This window comes from Microcaecilia unicolor, chromosome 6 (assembly GCF_901765095.1).
Source record: "Microcaecilia unicolor chromosome 6, aMicUni1.1, whole genome shotgun sequence".
In the NCBI taxonomy this organism is placed as follows: Eukaryota; Metazoa; Chordata; class Amphibia; order Gymnophiona; family Siphonopidae; genus Microcaecilia; species Microcaecilia unicolor.
Window position 1 is genome coordinate 255,768,777 of NC_044036.1, and position 21,076 is coordinate 255,789,852.

A 21,076-nucleotide genomic window follows, 5' to 3' on the forward strand; every position below is an offset into this window, starting at 1 on the left:
CAAGTAAAGTTGCTCAACAGTGGGGCTTTAATCAAGTGGCGTTTATTACAAAAGGTTTTGGAGCCTTTTTTAGTATGATGTTTAGTACATAAGTACATAAGTAATGCCACACTGGAAAAAGACCAAGGGTCCATCGAGCCCAGCATCCTGTCCACGACAGCGGCCAATCCAGGCCAAGGGCACCTGGCAAGCTTCCCAAACGTACAAACATTCTATACATGTTATTCCCGGAATTGTGGATTTTTCCCAAGTCCATTTAGTAGCGGTTTATGGACTTGTCCTTTAGGAAACCATCTAACACCCTTTTAAACTCTGCCAAGCTAACCGCCTTCACCACGTTCTCCGGCAATGAGTTCCAGAGTTTAATTACGCGTTGGGTGAAGAAAACGCTGTTTGGATCATTGTGAATCAAATAGCTAGGAGAAAAACTAGAGGGATTCCTTTGGTGATAAGTTGGTAACCAATAAGGATAATAATATCTTGTAGAATATATCACTGGGATAGCAACATAGGAATCAAACCCATTAGTAGAATGAATTACGTGTCTAGATACTGTAGAATGAGAAAATAAAATAAACAATATAGCAGGACTCTTCGCATTCTTTAAGGAATACTTTTAAACAAGCAATCAATGCCTGTGCGAAAGCAAATATGTGATAATCATATTGAAAACAAAATAAAAAAGAGGCAGTTATGATTTTATTATTCCACTAGAATAATGATAACAGACCTAAATGGTGAGAATAAAGAGAAATAGCAATGATTAGAGGCCTCCAAATGCCAACAAAGCATCGCACAAAAGGATGCATTAAGGGATGTGCCCCTTAGGTACGCCCCTTCCACAATCCCTCAGAGGTGGGTTGGTTACTTTGGCCACCTCCTACTCACGTCAGCAACTGCTACCACTATGGAAGCAGGAGTGACAGGAAACAGCTGTGAGTTCAGTCAGGGAAACTGCAGCAATTTTAAAGCCCTAGAGAGCATGCAGGGAAGAAGCAAATCCAAATTGCTCAGTTCAAATTTCAAAATCTTTTTAGCTGTGCTGGATTAATGATTCACAAGCACACTCGTATGAGTGACAGTCATTAAAAAAAAAATTAGCTTTACTCAAAGCAAAGTGGATTGACTTGTAAAGCAATAGAGTTGTTGGTATAAAAATGATAACAATACTTGCATTCATTATAGTTCTGGTACCTTTACTTTTTACTCAAAAATTATTATATTAGGCAATGACTATTTTACTTTCACATAAGTACATTTTTTAATGTATGTTTCACTGTACTTTTACTTAATTATTAAAATATAGATTTATTTTTACTTTTACTTATGTACTTTGTCCTAGTACTTTGAACAACACTGTTGATTCTTGTCTTTAGCATCTGGCTTGTCACCCAAACATAGCATCTGTTGTTATATTTTCTACATTAGAGGAAGAGCATGAGTAGAGTCCATTATGATGACTGTTTTTTCCCAGGTGGTAATTATGGTGTCCTGTAATATGTGGAAGCACAATTTGCAACTTGTTACATTGCAAGAATGCATGCCATTCTCTTCTTTTGAGCTTCTGTTAGGAGCTTTGTTTTTATTGATTTTTGCTTCAGATTTGGGTGGTTGTTGGAAAGCCAACATTGTAGACGTAGTGAAATCTGGAAGCAACATGTCAATTACACAATAGGCTAATAGTCTATTAAGCAGTTTCTTGTAGTACTGCCTACTCTTTTGAATTTGTGCATTACATAGCTGTCAAGAGCTTCTTTAGAATTAAAAAATATATATAATAGAAATAAAGCTGTAGGTGATATCTTTCTCTTGGTCCAAATATATTTGTAACTAGCTTTGGCTAGTTATGCTGTCTTCAGCAGTTTATTGCAATTGGAGAAAGACAGTTACACATGTGTTAAGAAAATATTTATAACTTATTTTTTGTACCTTATTTCTATGTACCTACCAAAGCAACTGCACAGCTTTGTTATAAAAATAGTAAAGTTGTTCTTGTTTGAAAATGTATCATGTAAATTTCTGAGGCATGCAGCAAGTTGTGTTTTCCATAGGTGTGCCGAACCAAGGTGATTGATTTGAGTAACGAGATGTCCCAATATGCTTGGTATCCATGCAGTGACGACCCTCAGAATATCCATATGACTCAGGAAACATATTGGCTCAAGGTAAGATACAAGAGCATAGAATTTCTATTGTTGCTTCATTTCAACCTTTCAATGTGTAGGACCAATACAGTTCATTCTGGGGCCCTTTTACTAAAGGGTTGCTGTGCTGCAATCTGGAACTACCGCTGGCCCAATTCTGCCACTGGCAGTAGTTCCATCTTGAGCGTGCACCATTCCTGGCACTATGGAAATTTTGTCAGTAATTATTAGTACAGTGCTAACCCGACAGTAATCAGGCAGTGTCATGTGCTGCCCAGATACTGCCAGTTTACCATGGGAGCCCTTACCACCACCTCAATGGGTGGCAGTAAGTGCTCCCCCTCCCCTGCATGACCATGTGCTAAATGCAATTTTACCGCATGGCCATGTCGATTTTCGACCTTCTTTATCCGCTGCGGTATAAAGGGCCCTGGAGCATGGCAACAATGACCATTGCTGCTACCAAAGGACTCTTTTTTACCACAGCTTGGTAAAAGGGCCCCTTAATCCATTCCCCATCTCCTGTAATCTACATTGAAGTTTTACGCAGTTCAAGGCCCAGCACAGTGGCTTAGTGAGAATGCAGAGAACATGAGTTATTTATTTATATATTCATTTCAATATTTGATGTACTACCAATTGAAGAAAAAGTGACAGTAGGGCTGATATACATCATTATATTAATATCGGTATAACATCAACCAGAATCTCATAGAAAAAGTATGGTCTAAGGTTAAACAGACAAGCAAACCTCTAGAACAGCGTTGCGTAGGGAGTATTTAAGACATTTAGGTTTCCAAAATGGTACATATTCACTTCTAGGGTCCTGAAATACCAACTTTACACATATAGGGCTAGATTCAGTAAATGGTTCTCAAAAATCAGCACAAAAAAAAAAAAACCAATTCGGACGTTTTTGTGAGAAAAAGGTCCCAATGTAGATTTATGCCATTTTTTGGACATTTTTCTCTTTTGAAAATGAGCTCCATAATCAGTGCTTTCCCCTAGGGCAGTGGTTCCCAAACCTGGTCCTAGAGGTATTCCAGACAGGTTTTCAGGATATCTTCAATGAATATGCATGAGAATACATATCTTATTTTAAAGGATAAAAGCAATTGCATGGTTTGCCTTAATTGAGAACAAAGATGCATAAAGTAGAGAAAGTTTTACATGAAAAAAAACAAAATCCGAGAGAATCAGATAAGAAGAAACTGATGGTAGGCTGTGCACCTATATGAATTCTGCTGAAGAAAAAGACTGCTTGGGATGTCTCACAGATAGGAGTGTACAACAAAAATGGTTTTCTTTCATGCTGGTTTTTGTTAGTTTTTGTATTGTTTAGGTTTAATTCAATTTATTTCACTTTAACATGTGCAAAAACAATTTACCTTGTACTGAAGGGAAATAAATTAAAGGAAACAAATTCCTGGTGACCTCTCCTGATCTGCTTCTCCCACCCACTGTTTATAAAATAATTGTGATGGATCCAAGACCCCTCTTTCAATCTCTTCTTCTGTCTGCTTAAGAAATGTTCTGCTTGGTCCCAGGCCTCTAACTCAACCCAACTCGTTATACTAGTGAATGGATCTGGGTCTCTACCAATCTCCCTTCTTTCCCTCTCTTCCCTAAAGTTCCCTATGCTGAGCTAGAAACAGGATTCCCTTTACATTCTTCCAAGTCAGCATTAAGGGGGTAATTCATAGGCGCCCCGTATAAGAGGCTTGGGGAGGCTAAGCCTCCCCAACCCAATCGTCGACTTCCGCTTGTGGTGCAGCCCACCCTCCCGCCCCACGCATTTTTATCTTTTATTTCCGTGGCAGCGACGTCAATGAAGAAAAAGACTACAGGCTCGCCGCCAGCTTCTCCCTTCTCTCTGCTCTCGCGGAAACAGGAAATGCATCACGGGACACTGTGTGCAGAGAGAAGGGAGAAGCTGGCGGTGAGCCTGTAGTCTTTTTCTTCATTGACGTCGCTGCCACGGAGCGTATGGAGGTAAGCTCCGCCCCCTTTAGCCTCCCCAAACAGTTGGGCTACCGACCGTCTATGGGGTAATTCTATAAAGAAGGTGCTAATATTTGTTCACATATGCAATAAATGACTAGAATACCAGCATATATGCATGCATGTGTACACATATGTGTGCAAACGCCAAAAATCCAGCAATGCACTATTTTGTAGATACACACATATCTACCATAGTGTGCAGTTTACAAGTGGGCATTCACATGGGTGGAGTCTGGACAAACCATGAATGGGACTCACACCTACATGTGTAAATTATAGAATAGTACTTGCTCTCTAGGAATCTAAATCTAGGCAACCCTTTATAGAATTGCCCTTCACATGTTCCTCTGAAAATCCTAAGCTAGATATCATAGTTAGTACAGCATTTGTGATGTTCTTAAAGCAAGACTGCTTTTCTAACAATGTTGGCATTTAGCATTGCTCCAACATTAGGCTAAGTTGGAAGCAGGTAAAAAGGAATCCTACATGTGGGGAATTTCTGGGGAGTGGTAGTGGTAGTGGCAGAGGCCCAGAGCTGCTTTTATGTGTAAAAATTGAATGGAGGGGTGGGGAGAAGGATCATGAATAGACATTATTTTTTTTCATGTTGCTGGCTTCATAAATAATACCAACTGCATTATAAAACATCATTATGTGGTTTCTGGTGTCTTGGTTGCAAAGCAACTCAAACACATGAAGAATATTGTGATGTTTTCATGTTTGCAAACAAAGCACATCCCTATTCATGGATTCCATAATCCTAAACCCATCTTTGCCTTTTTATGAAACATCACACAGCAATCTCCCCATTTGTGTTCTAGATAACCACACAAGTAAGCATTATTCTTCTGCTGTGTTTAAAAAATAAATAAGAAAGTCATATCACAACATTTTAAATTTACTGAAGAACTGAAAGAAACAAATGAAGTAAAGCAAATATGGCCAGAAGTCATCCTATATGCATTAGTTCATAACTAAAAACCAATATGTAGGTTTATAATGGCTGAAGCTTGTGAGGATCATTTAACTGCTCCTAATACTTTTCACTTGATAGGCATTTTTTAACCAGCCCGTGGTTACTGCAGCAGTCATAATTCACCTGATCACAGATGGAACATATTACATGGACCAGAGACAGGAGATGATCAGTGTTCAACTATTTGATACCAAGAACCAAAGCCATGATCTAGGTAAGAATCTGTAAATGCCATTTGGGAACTTTCGTTCATTGATTAATGTGTGGAACCAGTTTTCTTTCTTTTTTAGGTGTGTGTGTGTGTGTGTGGGGAGGTGGGGGTTCTAGAGCATTACATGCACACTATTATATGCCTTGATAATATGACCTTCAAATGGAAATACTCAGATAGTTTTGGAGTTTGATACCTGTCACAGAAAGGATAGTGGATGCTTGGAATGCTCTTCTAAAAGAGATGGTGGAAGCAGAACTAGTGCTGAAATTCAGAAAGGAGTGGGATATGAACAGTGGATCCCTAAAAGGCAAGAGGAGGTAAACCAAGCTTAAAACCCCTTTTTTCTAAGAAGTCATGGGGAAAGTAACCCACACTGCTTGACACATAGAACCCCAACAATCTTTCTGAGCACACTGGATGGGTCATATTGGTGTTTTATTTACTATGTTATTATTCCAGCTTGCTGATATAAAATGGTTTATTATGATGTTAATTCTAAGAAATTTCATCCAGGAAAAAAGGTAAAACCTTCTATGTAATGGTGATCACCAGGGCCGTGCTGATGCAGTAAGCGAGGTAAGCACCGCAGGGGGGCGCTACTGCCCTGCCGTCCGTTTGCTCACTTGCAAAATCTTTCACCTGAACTTGTGATTCTCCTATCTCAGCTGCCCTCCCCTTTTCATGCAAAGGAGCAGTCTTAATTGAGGCAGACATGCTCTTCAAGTTACATAAGAATGCAACCAGATTGCTATTTATGCTTCAGTTTGGGGCTAGCTCCTCAGTCAGGGTGAGTTTCAGAGTTTGAAACAGCATTCAAATTAAAGAGAACCTGAAATTTTAAAAGTGCTAAAAATAAGTTTTAAAAGTATTTGCCTTAAATCTAATTGCAGAATTCAGGTGCTGGGAGTCTGTACTTGGTTGTCATATGCTCAGATTTGTTTAAATCATATGCAAATTAGTCCGGTGTTTTTCACTAAACATTCCCATGAGTGTCTGTATGTTAATCTGCATTCAAATAGAGCTCTCTGATTGGATGATCAGCTTCTGTTAAGAAATCTGCCCGGGAAGTGAACAGAGTGAGAGCTGTCCTTTGCCAAGAGAGACATCCAGCTGTGACTTCCTGTGTTTGTTGACTGAAGTTATAAAAGAGTGCCTGATTGTGGTAAATGAGAAAATATAAGTGAAAAGAGATTGGTGGCGATTGAAGTTTCTCTAGTGAGAAAAGGATCTGAATATTTCAGGATTACTTGAAGTTTATGAAGAATAGAAAAGGGTGAATTTCAGTTTAAGAGTGTTTAAATCCTATAAGCTATATAAAGGCTAGGTAGATTTAAGTGACTGTAAGCAAGGAAACCTTAATATTTGATCTGAGATAGTTGATCAGAGATAAATGTTTGATCTGAATTATATCCTTTGGTGCAAAGGAGATTAGAATGCAATAGAGTATTTCTTTCTGTTTACCAGTACAGTCAAATAATTCCTTTCCACTTAAATAATTTTTTGTTATATATATATGAGGGAGTAGTATCTGGATTTATTGTAAATCAAATTGATTCCATTCACAGGAATTCATATTCACCTTCATGCATTCATCTGATATTATCTTTTAAGGATGAAGTTTTATTTTATGTTCACTCTGTCTCTTGTGAGCTGAGCACAGTTAGTTTCCTCGGCTGGCACGACTACATATTAGAGGTATTTTGATACTGTGTGAAGTTTTACCACAGACGGGTGACATATATAAAACATTCTCCTTGGATAGGATGTGATATGTGAAAATACATTTTGCTTTAATGAAATTGCTAAACTTTAGAGTCAGAGACTTATCAATGAGGGATACATACAGTGTTATTTTTTCCTGAGGTCCGGCTTACTTGCCTGCTCCCTTCTGTTCCTGCTCTGCTGGACGGGGGGGGGGGGGGGGGGGGGGGGGGCGCCAACCGATAGTCTGCAGGGGGGCACCAGAGACCCTAGGCACGGCCCTGGTGATCACATTATATGAATAAAGTAATCCTTCCTTACTCCCAGGCCAAGCGATCAGAGTAATCCCTTAATAAGCATCAATTTACAACCTAAAGAAATCTATGTATTTTGTAAATAACATCAATTTCTAGGAATTAGAATATTTACTGAAGTGGTTACAACTGTCACAATGAACTCCATATTCCATATTCCATATCTTAATCTATTAATGCAATGTTCAATGTTAGCTAACTTCTGTCTTATCTCAATGGAACGTCCCTCGTTCTAGTCAGGTACAAAAGCTGAAGTAATCGTGGACCAGTGAACCGAAGAAGCTTGGATTATTAATGATTTGTTACAAATTGTTCTGTGAAAGCCTGCCATGTTGTGTTACGTTCCATCAGAGCTTTGACATGTATTAATTTTTAGTTTTGCTACACCTTTCTTTATAATGTGACTGAGTCTAGAAGTTTAGGTTTTATGGGCCTTTTCCTTTCTTAATCAATACTCCAGTGTCAGCCCCTCTTCTTCCCTATTAAGGAACTGTGTGATTTGCCCCAGATTCATTCAGATTACCTCCATCATCTCCACTGTGAGACTCTACATTCACCACTCATTCTAGAAAGAAATGCTTCCTTTGTCTTACTTCTTAGCTTACCAGCCAGGGATGTACTTTCTTTTGCAATAAAACTAGACATTTTGACTATGTTTTCTGTTTTGTTTCATTTTTAAAATTAAAGGAAAACAAAATCTTTTTTTATTTTAATTCTTAAAAAAAAAAAAGCTAGAACCTACATCAAAAAATACATAAATCCTTGCTGGTGCTGTTTTCTCAGCCATCCCTCATATTTTCTTAGCAGTTTTGAAGCTTTCTTGAGGTAGGAGTGATCACTGGTCAGTGCTGTAATAATAGCACCAGCAGACCGAGGCCAGCATTGTTAAGATTTCCATGCAAAATGGTATTTGCTTCCGCTGCTATCATTCATGGGAATGCAAACATGATTCTGCTATAATTAATAATGTTCATAGTAGAATGTGAGATTTTGTAACAATCTCATTTCAGTTTGTTTTCCTTTCCTTGAGTCAAAGACACATCATAAGTGTTTTTGTTCTCCTCTGTCTCTATGTCCACTGCTCTGTGCACCATCTTCTGTCCTACCATGGAAAACAATAACAAAACCACTCAAGAAAACAATTTGGATACATCTTCTTGTATATGAAAGAAGATTTACCCTTACAAACATTAATGAATTTCCACTACCCTTTCTTAAGCCAAGACAGTTCTCTGGCCACTGGGCTCATCTTTATCTTTGAACAAGCCTGAAAGAAAAAGGAAAAAAAGTAGGGAAGTCATGGATCACAAGATGAAAAGGCTGGGGAATGATGTCATGCCAGAGAGGAACAAACATCTGAAGTATTTGAAATTCCAAGATTAAGAAGCGTATCTGTAGGTTTAGCAGGCTCCATTATAGCAGCACCTGTTTTTAACTGCAGTGCTTTTTCCTGGTCTGCATAAAGCTCCTATCAAAAGGGGCTGTGGGAGGCAAAGCGGTGCAGGGGTGATTTCAGGGTCAACTCAAAAACAAAGACAAAAGAGGCTTTTTTATTTCTTATGGCTGAAAGGAAAATACAAAAAATGAAACAGCAATGTTTGTTCTGAAAACCAGCAGGTGCATTTTTTGGTTTAAAAAAAATCTTTTGGTACTGAAAACCTTTTTGAGGGTGGTGGAAATGAGGCATTTAAATTGGTAGTCACATAATTTAACTAGAAGGCCTATTTTGTGGATGGTTAATTTTATAATATGGCACCAAAGCTGTGAACCTTAATAAAATACTCACACAATGATCCCTAATAGTGCACAAATTTTACATCTGCTCCAAAGGTGTAACGTGGGTGTGTACAAATATATTTTATTTCAACTAGAAAGTGATAAAAAAAACTCTGTTAATCTGGCACCGTAAGGAAATGGTTGGGGAAAAAAAACTCAGATGACTGTGGTACCCTTATCCATGTCTATCAAAATCGCAGCATCCAAGCCACAGTTCACAGCTTTTTGTTCCTCTCTCATATGGGGTCACTCTACCGTTACCAAATTTTTAAGATTAATTTTGGTTGCACCATAATAAATTGTTTTGCACTTAAATGGTGTATATATGAAAAAATAATTAACAGGTATGGTTAGGGGGTTTTATGACCAATGATAGAAGCTGTGAACTGTGGCTTGGATACCCCAATTTTCATAGACATCCATAAAGGTACCACTGTCATCTGAGGTCTTTCCCCCCACCATTTCCTTATGGTGCCAGATTAACAGAGGTTTTTTTCTCACTCTCTAGTTGAAATTGAGTTGTGACATTTATTGAGTGAGGTTCCGTTAGTTTTTGTTACCCAAGCATATTTTATAAAATATCCCCTGGATACTATATATCGTGCCTAATGTTCCATGCCAAAATCCAACAATGCGCGTAACTTAATTGACTTAACAAGCTAATCAGTATTGATAACAGCACCTAACAAGAAATAATGCGCACTAATTGGCAATAATTTGAATTATGCACACAACTCGCTAAGTGTATTCTGTAATGCAGTGCACCTAAAGTCTAATGCGCACAGCCAAAATGGGGCATGGTTATGGTCGGGGAAATGGGCATTTTGCACACTGTTATAGAATATGGCCCTCTGTGCCTAAATCTACATGCTGGTATTTACACCACATTTCCCTTGGTATTTTTTATTTTATTTTTTGTTACATTTGTACCCCACGCTTTCCCACTCATGGCAGGCTCAATGCGGCTTACATGGGGCAATGGAGGGTTAAGTGACTTGCCCAGAGTCACAAGGAGCTGCCTGTGCCTGAAGTGGGAATCAAAATCAGTTCCTCAGGCCACTCCTCCAATGGATGCACATAGTTCTAGGCGCTGGGATATTAACTGAATGTATTCTATATTCCACGCCTAAATCTAGGCACCACTTATAGAATACATTTAGGCGGAAATTTGTTCTGTGCATATTTTTCAGGTGCTATATATATAATCTGGCCCTCTATGTGTACATTGCAGCTTCACTCAAATTACACCCCAGGGAATACCTATGCACTGATTGTGTAAAAGGAGGCTCCATCTTGTGGTCTGCTTACCTACGCACAATTTCATAAGAGCTGTTTCCACAAGTATAACACCCTTTACTTACAGAAACTGGTTTATCAAATTGCTCTCAAGCTGTGTGTGGTTACTGACTGTCTGTTGGGTAAATCCACCCAACCCTTTGGAGAACTGTCAGCCTCATGACGTGTGCTTTTATGTCAATATGAGCAATGAAGCATTTGCTTATTTTTTTTCTCTCTTCCATGACAGGTGTCCATGTTCTAAGCTGCAGGAACAATCCCCTGGTGATCCCTGTCATTCATGACCTCAGTCACCCTTTCTACCACAGTCAGGCTGTCCTCATTAGCTTCACCTCCCATTTGGTTGCCATCTCTGGGGTGGCCCTTCGCTCTTTCCAGAACTTCGACCCCATCACCATCAGCAGCTGTCAGAGGGGAGAGATATATAGTACAGCAGAGCAGAGGTGAGACTTTACACCAGCCTTTCCTCCACCACCACCCACTGTTTCCTAGCTTTGTCAAGATTGGAGCAAGGCATTAGCAATAGTGGGGGTGATGAACTATGCTGACCTTTTGTACTTCTGGTAGAGCTGCAGTATCCTGACTGCACAGATTGCACATTTCATTTCATCAGTGACATTGTCAATAGATTTGAACTCTTCCCCACCCCCCACCCCCACCTCTTGTCAGCATCTGTTTAGTTTCTGGAATCCTGATTATTTTGATGTAACTGAATACTCTAAAATGGAAGACAGTCACCTAGTTAACACCCTGCCAAAGAAAACATCCCCACTTTTAAAAACAAGTGGGGGCAGAATGCAGTGCATTGCTCATGGAAATATTTCCAACCCTCTGTGCATGTTTGTGTGTGCACTAACACACCTGTCTACCTATTTTGTATGTTATCTGTTTGTATATATCTTTCTATTTTCTGTGTGTGTGTGTGTGTGTGTGTGTGTGTATGTGTATGTGTGTGTGGTGGGGGGGGGGGCTGTTGTATCTGTGCAAGTATGTATATATGTATGTATGGGCATGTTTATGTATGTATGTCAGAGCATGTGTGTGTGTGCGCGTGTTTCTCTTTGTATTGATTCTCTATTTGTCTATTATTGGGAGAGGACATGAGGGTGAAAACTATTAAGGTGTAAATCCTTGACAGTGAATCAGTGCTTGTATGTTGCAGCTGTTGGAACTGCTTCTTCCATAGAAATATGTTGGGACATATTTTGGGAGGATTTTGTTTATCTTCCCCCCTTATCCAATTACATGCAGCAGCTTATATAATACAAGAACTTTCCCCAACTCAACCTCTTCCCTTCCTGTGTCTAGAGCAGCAATCCAGTGCTCCCAGAGCTTTCCCATTGGCTTGATCCTACCCACAGACTCCTCTGCTAGTTAAGAATCCTTTGCTAGTTAAGAACATAACAATAGCCATTCTGGGTCAGAGCGATGGTCCATTTAGCCCAAATCCAATATCCTGCTTCCAACAGTGGAAAATCCAGGTCACAAGTACCTGGCAGAAGCACAAATAGTAGCAAAACTCCATGCTATCAATCCTAAAGCAAGTAGCGACTACCCCCATGTCCATTTCAATAGCAGACTATGGATTTTTCCTCCAGGAACTTGTCAAAATCTTTTTTATACACATATATGCTGTAACTGCTGCAACCAAATCCTCTAGCAATGAGTTCCAGAGCTTAACTATTCATTGAGTAAAATAATAGTCTTTCCTCAAATGAGAGGAGTTCCATCACCTTGATCATTTTGGTCAACCTTCTTTGAACCTTTTCTAATTCTACTATCCTGCTTATTTTCGAAAGGAGAAAAACGCCCATGTTTGGGAGTTGGGCGTCCGTTTCCCGTGGGCGGCCAAATCGGTATAATCAAAAGCCGATTTTGGTCGTCTTCAACTGCACTCCGTCACGGAAACGAATAAAGTTGACGGGGGCATGTCGGAGGCGTGGTGAAGACGGGACTGGGGCGTGGTTATCGACCAAGCAGAGATGGGCGCGCTCGGCCGATAATGGAAAAAAGAAAGGCATTTTTAGTGAGAATTTAGGACACTATTTTTGGACCCTTTTTTCTCAAGAACAGGTCCCTAAAAAGTGCCCTAAATGACCAGATGACCACCGGAGGGAATTGGGAATCACCTCCCCTGACTCCCCCAGTGGTCACTAACCCCCTCCCACCAAAAAAAAACCACTTGCAAAAACCTTATTTCCCAGCCTCTATGCCACCCTCAAATTCCGTACCCACCTCCAAGACAGCAGAATGTGTTCGATCCTCTCACAGCCTTTCCCTGGGTCAGATGTGGCTCTCAGGTGCACTGCAGGGTCACATCAGCAATGCATTGTGGTGGGCTTCGTGGTTTCACTAGCTTGTGTTACAGTCTCACGATGTTGGTAGTTGGTAGGCTCTTCTCCCATGGTGCTTTTCCCTCTGCTTACTGGGTCAGAGTGAGCCCTGTTTTGTTTCCGGTAGTCCACGAGGTAGTGGCCATTTTTGTAAGTCCATTTTAGATCCCTTTCGTGTGTTAGCCACGTTACAGAACTTAGTTCTTACCTTGAATGTTGCTGAAAGAGGGCATTGTACACCATTCTGCCAGCTCTGACCTACTTCTAATCTTAGTACCAGGGAGACTCATTGCCAGTGGGGCACAACCTCTGATCTGCAGTTAACTGTGAGCAAACGCGGTTATTGAAATAAAGGACGTTTTCAGCAAGATTAGTCTTACGGTGTGAACTGCTGTGCCAAGGTTATACAGCAGCAACAAGTCCTGTCCCTGGAACAGTTTTAGTGGGTAATGCAGTGCACTTCAGGCAGGTGGACCCAGGCCCATTCCCCCCCTAACTGTACCACTTGTGGTGGTAAATGGGAGCCCTCTAACCCCCCCCCCCCAAAATCCACTGTACCCACATGTAAGTGCCCCCCTTCACCATTAAGTGCTATGGTAATGGTGTTGAGTTGTGGGGAATGGGTTTTGGGGGGATTTGGGGGGGGATTTAGGGGTCTCAGCACCCAAGGTAAAGGAGCTATGCACCTGGGAGGTAATTTAATGTTTTTTCTTATTTTTTAAAAGTGCCCCCTAAGGTGCCCGGTTGGTGTCCTGGCATGTGAGGGGGACCAGTGCACTACGAATCCTGGCCTCTCCCATAACCCAAAGCCTTGGATTTGGTCGTTTTTGAGCTGGGACGCTTCGGTTTCGATTATCACTGAAAAACGAAAACGCCCAGCTCAAACAAACGACCAAATCTCAAAAACACCCACATCCAATGCATTTGCCTGGCACAAACCGTATTTTCGAGACTAAAGATAAACGTCCATCTTTTTCGAAAATACGATTCGGCCCACCCCTTCACGACCCATTCTCGGAGACGGACGTTCTTACACATGGGCGTTTGTGTTCGATTATGCCCCTCCACATCTATTTTGAGAAATGGTGACCAGAATTGCGTGCAATACTCAAGGTGAGATCACATCATTGAGCGATACAGAGGCATTATAATATTCTTTGTCTTATTTTCTATTCCTTTCCTAATAATTCCTAGCATCTTGTTTGCTTTTTTGGCCACCACCATACACTGTGCAGAAGATTTCAGCATATTGTCTACGATGACACCTATATCTTTTTCTCAGGTGCTTACTCCTAAGGTGGACCATAGCATCAAGGAACTATGATTTGGTTTATTCTTCCCAATGTGCATCACTTTACATTTGTCCACATTAAATTTCATCTGCCATTTGGATGTCCAGTCTTCCAATTCTCTAAGGTCTCCCTGCAATTTTTCACAGTCCATATGTGATTTAACAACTTTGAATAGTTTTGTGCCATCTGCAAACTTAATCACCTCACTTGTCATTCCGATTTCTAGATTATTTATAAATATATTAAATAACACTAGTCCTAGTACAAATCCCTGTGGCATGCCACTATTCACCCTCCCCCACTAAGAAAAATGGCCATTGAACCCTACACTTTTTTTCTATCCATTAACCAGTTCCTAATCCACAGCAAAACATTGCCTCCTATCCCATGGCTTCTTAATTTTCTCAGAAGTCTCTCATGATGGAATTTGTCAAAAGCTTTCTAAAAATCTAGATGCACGTCTTCAACTAACTCACCTTTATCCACATCTTTATTCAAGCCTTCAAAGAAATGAAGCAAATTTGTGAGGCAAGATTTCCCTTGGCTGAACCCATACTGACTCTGTCCCATTAAACCATGTTAGTTTATGTGTTCAGTAATTATTCTCTTTATAATAGTTTCCACTATTTTGCCCTGCAGTGAAGTCAGGCTTACTGGCCTGTAATTTCCTAGATCACCCCTGGAACCTTTTTTAAAAATCAGCTTTACATTGGCAACCCTCCAGTCTTCAGGTACTATGGACAACTTTAAAGACAGGTTACAGATCACTAACAGCAGGTCAACAATTTCATGTTTTGAGTTCTTTCAATACCCTGGGGTGTGTAGCATATGGTCCAGGAGATTTACTACTTTTTAATTTGTTGATTTTACTCAGTACCTCTTCCAGGTTCACTGAAACAGACAAGGCAGGCACACTGAAAGGGCAGAGGGGTGGGGAAGGGGAGGAGGAGGATTGTGACATGCAAATATAGGTTTTAAACCAGAGGCAGCAGTATATGCTTTTGCCTATGAGAGCCAAACAAACCAAGGGGCTGATGCATAAAACTACTATAGACAGCAGTGCATAGTTAACGAGAGCTGTACATGAACATTAGTGGGTAAATAATGCAGAAATGGATTTGGTGTGGGACTTAGCATATATTTTAATATACTGTAGACTCTTATCTACCAACGAATGTCCCATCTCCCTCCTCCCTTTCCTATCCAAGATACTTGAACATGCTGTTCACCGTCGTTGCCTTGACTTTCTTTCATCTCAAGCTGTTCTTGATCCACTTCAATCTGGCTTTCACCCCCTTCATTCAACTGAAACAGTGCTTGCTAAAGTCTCCAAAGATCTGTTCCTGGCCAGATCCAAAGGTCTCTATTCTATCCTCATCCTTCTCGATCTATCTGCTGCTTTTGACACTGTTGATCACAGCCTACTCCTTGATACGCTGTCCTCACTTGGATTTCAGGGCTCTGTTCTTTCCTGGTTTTCTTCTTATCTCTCCCAGTGTACCTTTAGTGTATACTGATCCTCCTCTACTTCTATCCCACCGTCAGTTGGTGTACCTCAGGGATCTGTCCTGGGACCTCTTCTTTTCAACATCTATACTTCTTTCCTTGGTACTCTGATCTCATCCAATGGTTTTCAGTATCATCTTTTCACTGATGACTCCCAGATCTACCTCTCCACACCAGAAATCTCAGCAGAAATCCAGGCCAAAGTATCAGCCTGCCTGTCTGACATTGCTGCCTGGATGTCTCAGCGCCATCTGAAACTAAACATGACCAAGACTGAGCTTCTTATCTTTCCCCCTAAACCAACCTCTCCTCTTCCCCCATTCTCTATTACTGTGGATAACACTCTCATCCTTCCTGTTCATCAGCTCATAACCTTGGGGTCATCTTCGACTCCTCCCTCTCCTTCTCTGCATATATTCATCAGACTACTAAAACCTGTCATTTCTTTCTCTATAATATCACCAAAATTCGCCATTTCCTTTCTGAGCAGACTACCAGAACCCTCATCCACACTCTTATCACCTCTCGCGTAGACTATTGCAACTTGCTTCTCACAGGTCTCCCACTTAGCCATCTCTCTCCTCTTCAATCTGTTCAAAATTCTGCTGCACGACTAATATTCCACCAGTGTCGTTATACTCATATTAGCCCTCTCCTCAAGTCACTTCACTGGCTTCCTACTCATTTCCGCATACAGTTCAAACTCCTTCACTGGGTAAATCTCTCTTATCTGCACTCTTCTCCTCCACCGCTAACTTCAGACTCCGTTCCTTTTATCTTGCTGCACCATATGCCTCGAATAGACTTCCTGAGCCAGTACATCAAGCTCCATCTCTGGAAGTCTTCAAACCTAAGCTAAAAGCCCACCGTTTTGATGCTGCTTTTAACTCTTAACCCTTATTCACTTGTTCAGAACCCTTATTTTATCATCCTTACTTTAATATTCCCTTATCTCTTGTTTGTCCTGTTTGTCTGTCCTAATTAGATTGAAGCTCTGTCGAGCAACGATTGTCACTTCATGTTCAAGTACAGCGCTGCGTACGTCTAGTAGTGCTATAGAAATGATAAGCAGTAGTAGTAGTAAAACACAATACGAACAAATTCACCACTATTGACACACCAAAACTGAATCTTCCAATCTCAGACACCCTAAAAATTCTTGGCGTTACCATCGATAGACACCTAATACTTGAGAATCATGTGAAAAACACAACCAAGAAGATGTTCCATTCAATGTGGAAATTAAAAAGAGTAAGACCTTTCTTCCCAAGAACCGTCTTCTGCAACCTAGTACAATCAATGGTACTCAGCCACCTAGATTACTGCAATGCACTCTACGCTGGCTGCAAAGAGCAAATAATCAAGAAACTTCGGACAGCTTAGAACACTGCAGCTAGACTCATATTCGGTAAAACAAAATACGAAAGCACTAAACCCCTAAGAAAAAAGATGCACTGGCTCCCACTCAAAGAACGTATTACGTTCAAAATTTGCACCTTAGTTCATAAAATTATTCACGGAGACGCACCAGCCTACATGTCAGACTTGATAGACCTACCACCCATGAATGCTAAAAAATCATCCCACACATTCCTTAATCTTCACTTCCCAAACTGTAAAGGTCTCAAATACAAACTAACGCATGCGTCAACCTTTTCCTTCCTGAGCACACAATTCTGGAATGTGCTGCCACGCAATTTAAAAACAATCTATGAACTAGCTAACTTCCGAATTCTGCTGAAGACTTGTCTCTTCAACAAGGCATACAACAATGATCAACAAATATGAACTCCTGTACACATATCCAGAACTACCTCCACTATATCTACCTGCCAAAATATTAACATGTTTTCTCATCATCACGCTACCCAAGATCCTTTTGCTATTACTAAATGTATATTTTCTTATATAATTCTTATATATTTCTTATATATCTCTTATTATGTTTGTGGAAAAATACTATCATGTTCTATCATTATCATGTTACCCAAAATCCTTCTGTTATTACTAAATGTATACTTTCTCATGCAATTCAACTACTCATGACATAAGCCACATTGAGCCTGCAAAGAGGTGGGAAAATGTGGGATACAAATGCAACAAATAAATAAATAAATAAATAAAAAGGATGGTAAATAGAACCAAGAATACTATAATGCTGCTATATCGCTCCATGTTGTGACTTTGCCTTGAGTACTGCATTCAGTTATGGTCACCATATCTCAAAAAAGATATAGTGGAATTAGAAAAGGTTCAAAGAGTGACCAAAATGATAAAGGGGATGGAACCCCTCTCATATGAGGAAAGGCTAAAGAGGTTACAGTTTGCAAAAGAGGTGACTGAGGGGAGATATTATTAAGGTCTCCAAAATCCTAAGTGGTGTAGAATGAGTAGAAGTGAATTGATTTTTTTACTCTTTCAAAAAGTACAAAGACTAGAGGATCACTCAATTAAGTTGCATAGTAATACTTTTAAAAACAAATAGGAGGAAATATTGTTTCACTCAAGGAGTAGTTAAACTATTGAGACCGACATGCGGAAGCCACTGCTTGCCCTGGGATTGGTAGCATGGAATGTTGCTACTATTTGGGTTGTGTCCTGGATTGGCCGCTATTGGAAACAAGATACTGGGCTAGATGGACCATTGATCTGACCCAGTATGACTATTCTTATGTTCTTATCTAGGATATTCTGCCCCAATGCAGAGAAGTTTTAAAAGAGCTCAACATGAGTACAACCCAAGAAAATTACCACTAGGCAGGAAGTGGTATAGAAGGGTTAGCTCACTCTCAGCATCAGGGAAGAAAATCTAATAAGCCCTCCCTCAGCTCCCAGACCCCTGATCCTGCCCTTGTTAGATGACCCACATTCTTCCTATCACCTACCTCCGATCACCCCAAAAACATTTCTGGCAGTCTAGCAACCCCCTCCTTCCCCCTCCTCCAAATTAGAAAAACATCCCTGGTTGTCTAATGGCCCCTTCCCTCCCCCTTACCCAGTAGTCCTCCTTGCCCCTGAAATTTAGAAAACAGTCATCTTAGAGTTTACCGGACCCTGCCGTCACCTAGCCCAACTCCTTGTCCTCTAATATAAAAAAAACCAAATCTCTGGTGTCTAGTGGTGACCTCCACCCTGGGGTAACTTGAGAATCAGGAGTGATGCCCACTCACTTATGCCTCTGTTACCACTGTCTTGGAAAACTTTGGTGCCTGGCCCCACCTGGTACATCCTGTGACATACATCGGTGTCAGTCAGCCAAATAAGAGTGGTATAAATGTTGAATAATTTTGTTCCTTAAATAAATGATGTCATAATTTTTAAAGTGTTTAATCAGGTTCCCTTTGTCTCATATTACATTAAGTTTAAAGATCACATTCAGAAACCATTCAGTGTGGCATATATGAAACCAGGAAGGGGCAAAACTTTTTCACATCATTGTATATAAAATATTGTCTTAGGTGCTACGTACAGTATCTTTGTTGAATGAGTTATTCTTAAGCCTGCCCTCGCTCTGACCTCACTCTGCCTCTTTGTTATATAGATTGTATCAGGATGTTCGGACAGATATTTGGCCCAATTCTATGAGCATTTGAGCTGAAAATCCATGGATGAAGCAATTTTACATTCACTGATTGCCAGTGAACATGTAACTAACTGCCTTTGAATATTAAAATAAATCCCCATCAAAGTATTTTGACCTAGATTTTAGAAGTCTAATAAATTTGTGCCTAAAACCCTGTGCATGTGGACACATGAAGAGAATGATATCAGGTTACACATGAGGTTCAGCAGTACAAATCTGGTCAGATTCCAGTGTAGGAGCTGGACAGATAGACAGGGGGGACCCACTTTTCAAAGGCAAGAATGAACACTGTGGAATGATCCAGTTAAATTAAAATATCCTATAGTCTTTTTTTAAAGGTGAACTAATAATGTAAGTATGGGACCTGAGGGTTGCTAGCTTTGGGTAGCCAGTTAAATGAGTTTTAACTGTGGCTACAGTTACTAAAGTGTCTTTGATACTGTGAGCGAGGGTTGAGGGTAGGCCTCCAAATAACACAGCCGGCTAACGTTGTATAAATAAGGCAAATACTTTATTCACTTAACATGAGGCCTCTTACTTCACAGGAAATGGAACAAAAAAGTAAAGTATCTCTAATTCAGAGGGAGAAGTCTTGACATGGGCTTGTGGCTGACCAGGCCCAAACATAGTCCATGGCCTGTAACTGCCATGCCTCAAACACAGTTTGAAAAGTCTTTCTGTCACTTTCTCTGGGCCAGCCAGGCCTCAGAGCCAGATTTACAAGTGTTCAAATGAAAAGGTTGGCTTAACTCAGCCAGGTCATAGTAGCTGAACAGACGTAGTGAAGGCATATGCTGGAGATCACTTCCTCCATCGCTGGGCCTCCTTAACCCCACTCTGGCTCTGCCTTTTATAGTTCATGGTTCCTTCCTGTCCTTTCGGCTCCACCTCTCCCATCTCACTTCCTGTCTGGGCAGGACTAAAGGATTTTAAGATGCTTCAGATTACCTGAGAGACTATTCTCAAGGGAGAAGGGGCAGTGTTCTATATACAGGGTCCTTTTACCAAGCTGTGGTAGGCACTAATGCACAGCTTAAAGGGCTTACCACAGGGGACACTGAGGCATCCTGCAGTAAAATCCCAATGTACGCACACAACCTACTCGCTAAAAAATAAATTGTATTTTTTGGCCAAGGGGTTATGTCTACTAACTGATTAGTTTGTGATTAGTATGTAAGTCCTTACCACCTACAAAATGGATGGCAGTAAGGGTCTACGCACTAATGGCCACATGCTAATAGAAACATTAATGTGCGGCCATTAATGCCAAAAATAGAAAACTGGCCATTTTCTGGCTGCAGCAAAAAATGGTCTTAGTACACGGGAAAGACCGGTGTAAGGGTGCACTAAGGCCATTCTTTCCTGCAGCTTTATAAAAGGGCTCCTAAGAGATTAGAGTTTATTAAAAGCTGTTTTCTTAATGCAAGGTCATTCTGTTCGTTAGGTAAGTTTCCAGAAGTTCAGCTATAGCACAGAAAGAATCCTGGAGAAACATGACCAGATAATGAAATCACTGGCAAAACATTTAACTGTGCTGATTTTTTTTTTTTTTGGCTTTTTGCTACTTTTTTCTCCTCGCACTGCTTTCCCTTCTATTCAACTTCTGCCTATTGGTGGTCTGAAATGCAAGATATTTTAGTGGGAATGCTTAAAGTTAAAATGGCTTTGGCGTTGCATGCCAATAGCTCAATGGCAGTTTATGTGGGAGACCTGGCTTGATTTCTGAATCCGGCTTCTGTTGATGATGATTGGAACTAAAGCAGCAGTATTCACAGCCCCTTGGGGAAGAACATCCCAGCTATCACATGACAGCAATGGCCTCATGGCCAGATTTATGGTGTATGCATGCCATGTTCTACAGGGAGGAGTTTGTGGTCCTTGGCCAGGAATGGTCTTTATGATGATTGGGTTAGAAAAGGATTAGAATTGGATTTTAA

The 21,076-nt window shown here is 40.5% G+C and overlaps 1 protein-coding gene across 1 annotated transcript in view; it reads left to right on the top strand.

The window, feature by feature from the left end:
* Nucleotides 1-21,076, top strand: part of PAPPA (pappalysin 1) — a 595,681-nt gene that overhangs the window by 390,032 nt on the left and 184,573 nt on the right. Inside the window, exons 11-13 of the mRNA XM_030207548.1 lie at nucleotides 2,052-2,165; nucleotides 5,203-5,338; nucleotides 10,655-10,868. Of these exons, the coding sequence (XP_030063408.1) occupies nucleotides 2,052-2,165; nucleotides 5,203-5,338; nucleotides 10,655-10,868 (464 nt within the window). The remainder of the gene's footprint in view (nucleotides 1-2,051; nucleotides 2,166-5,202; nucleotides 5,339-10,654; nucleotides 10,869-21,076) is intronic.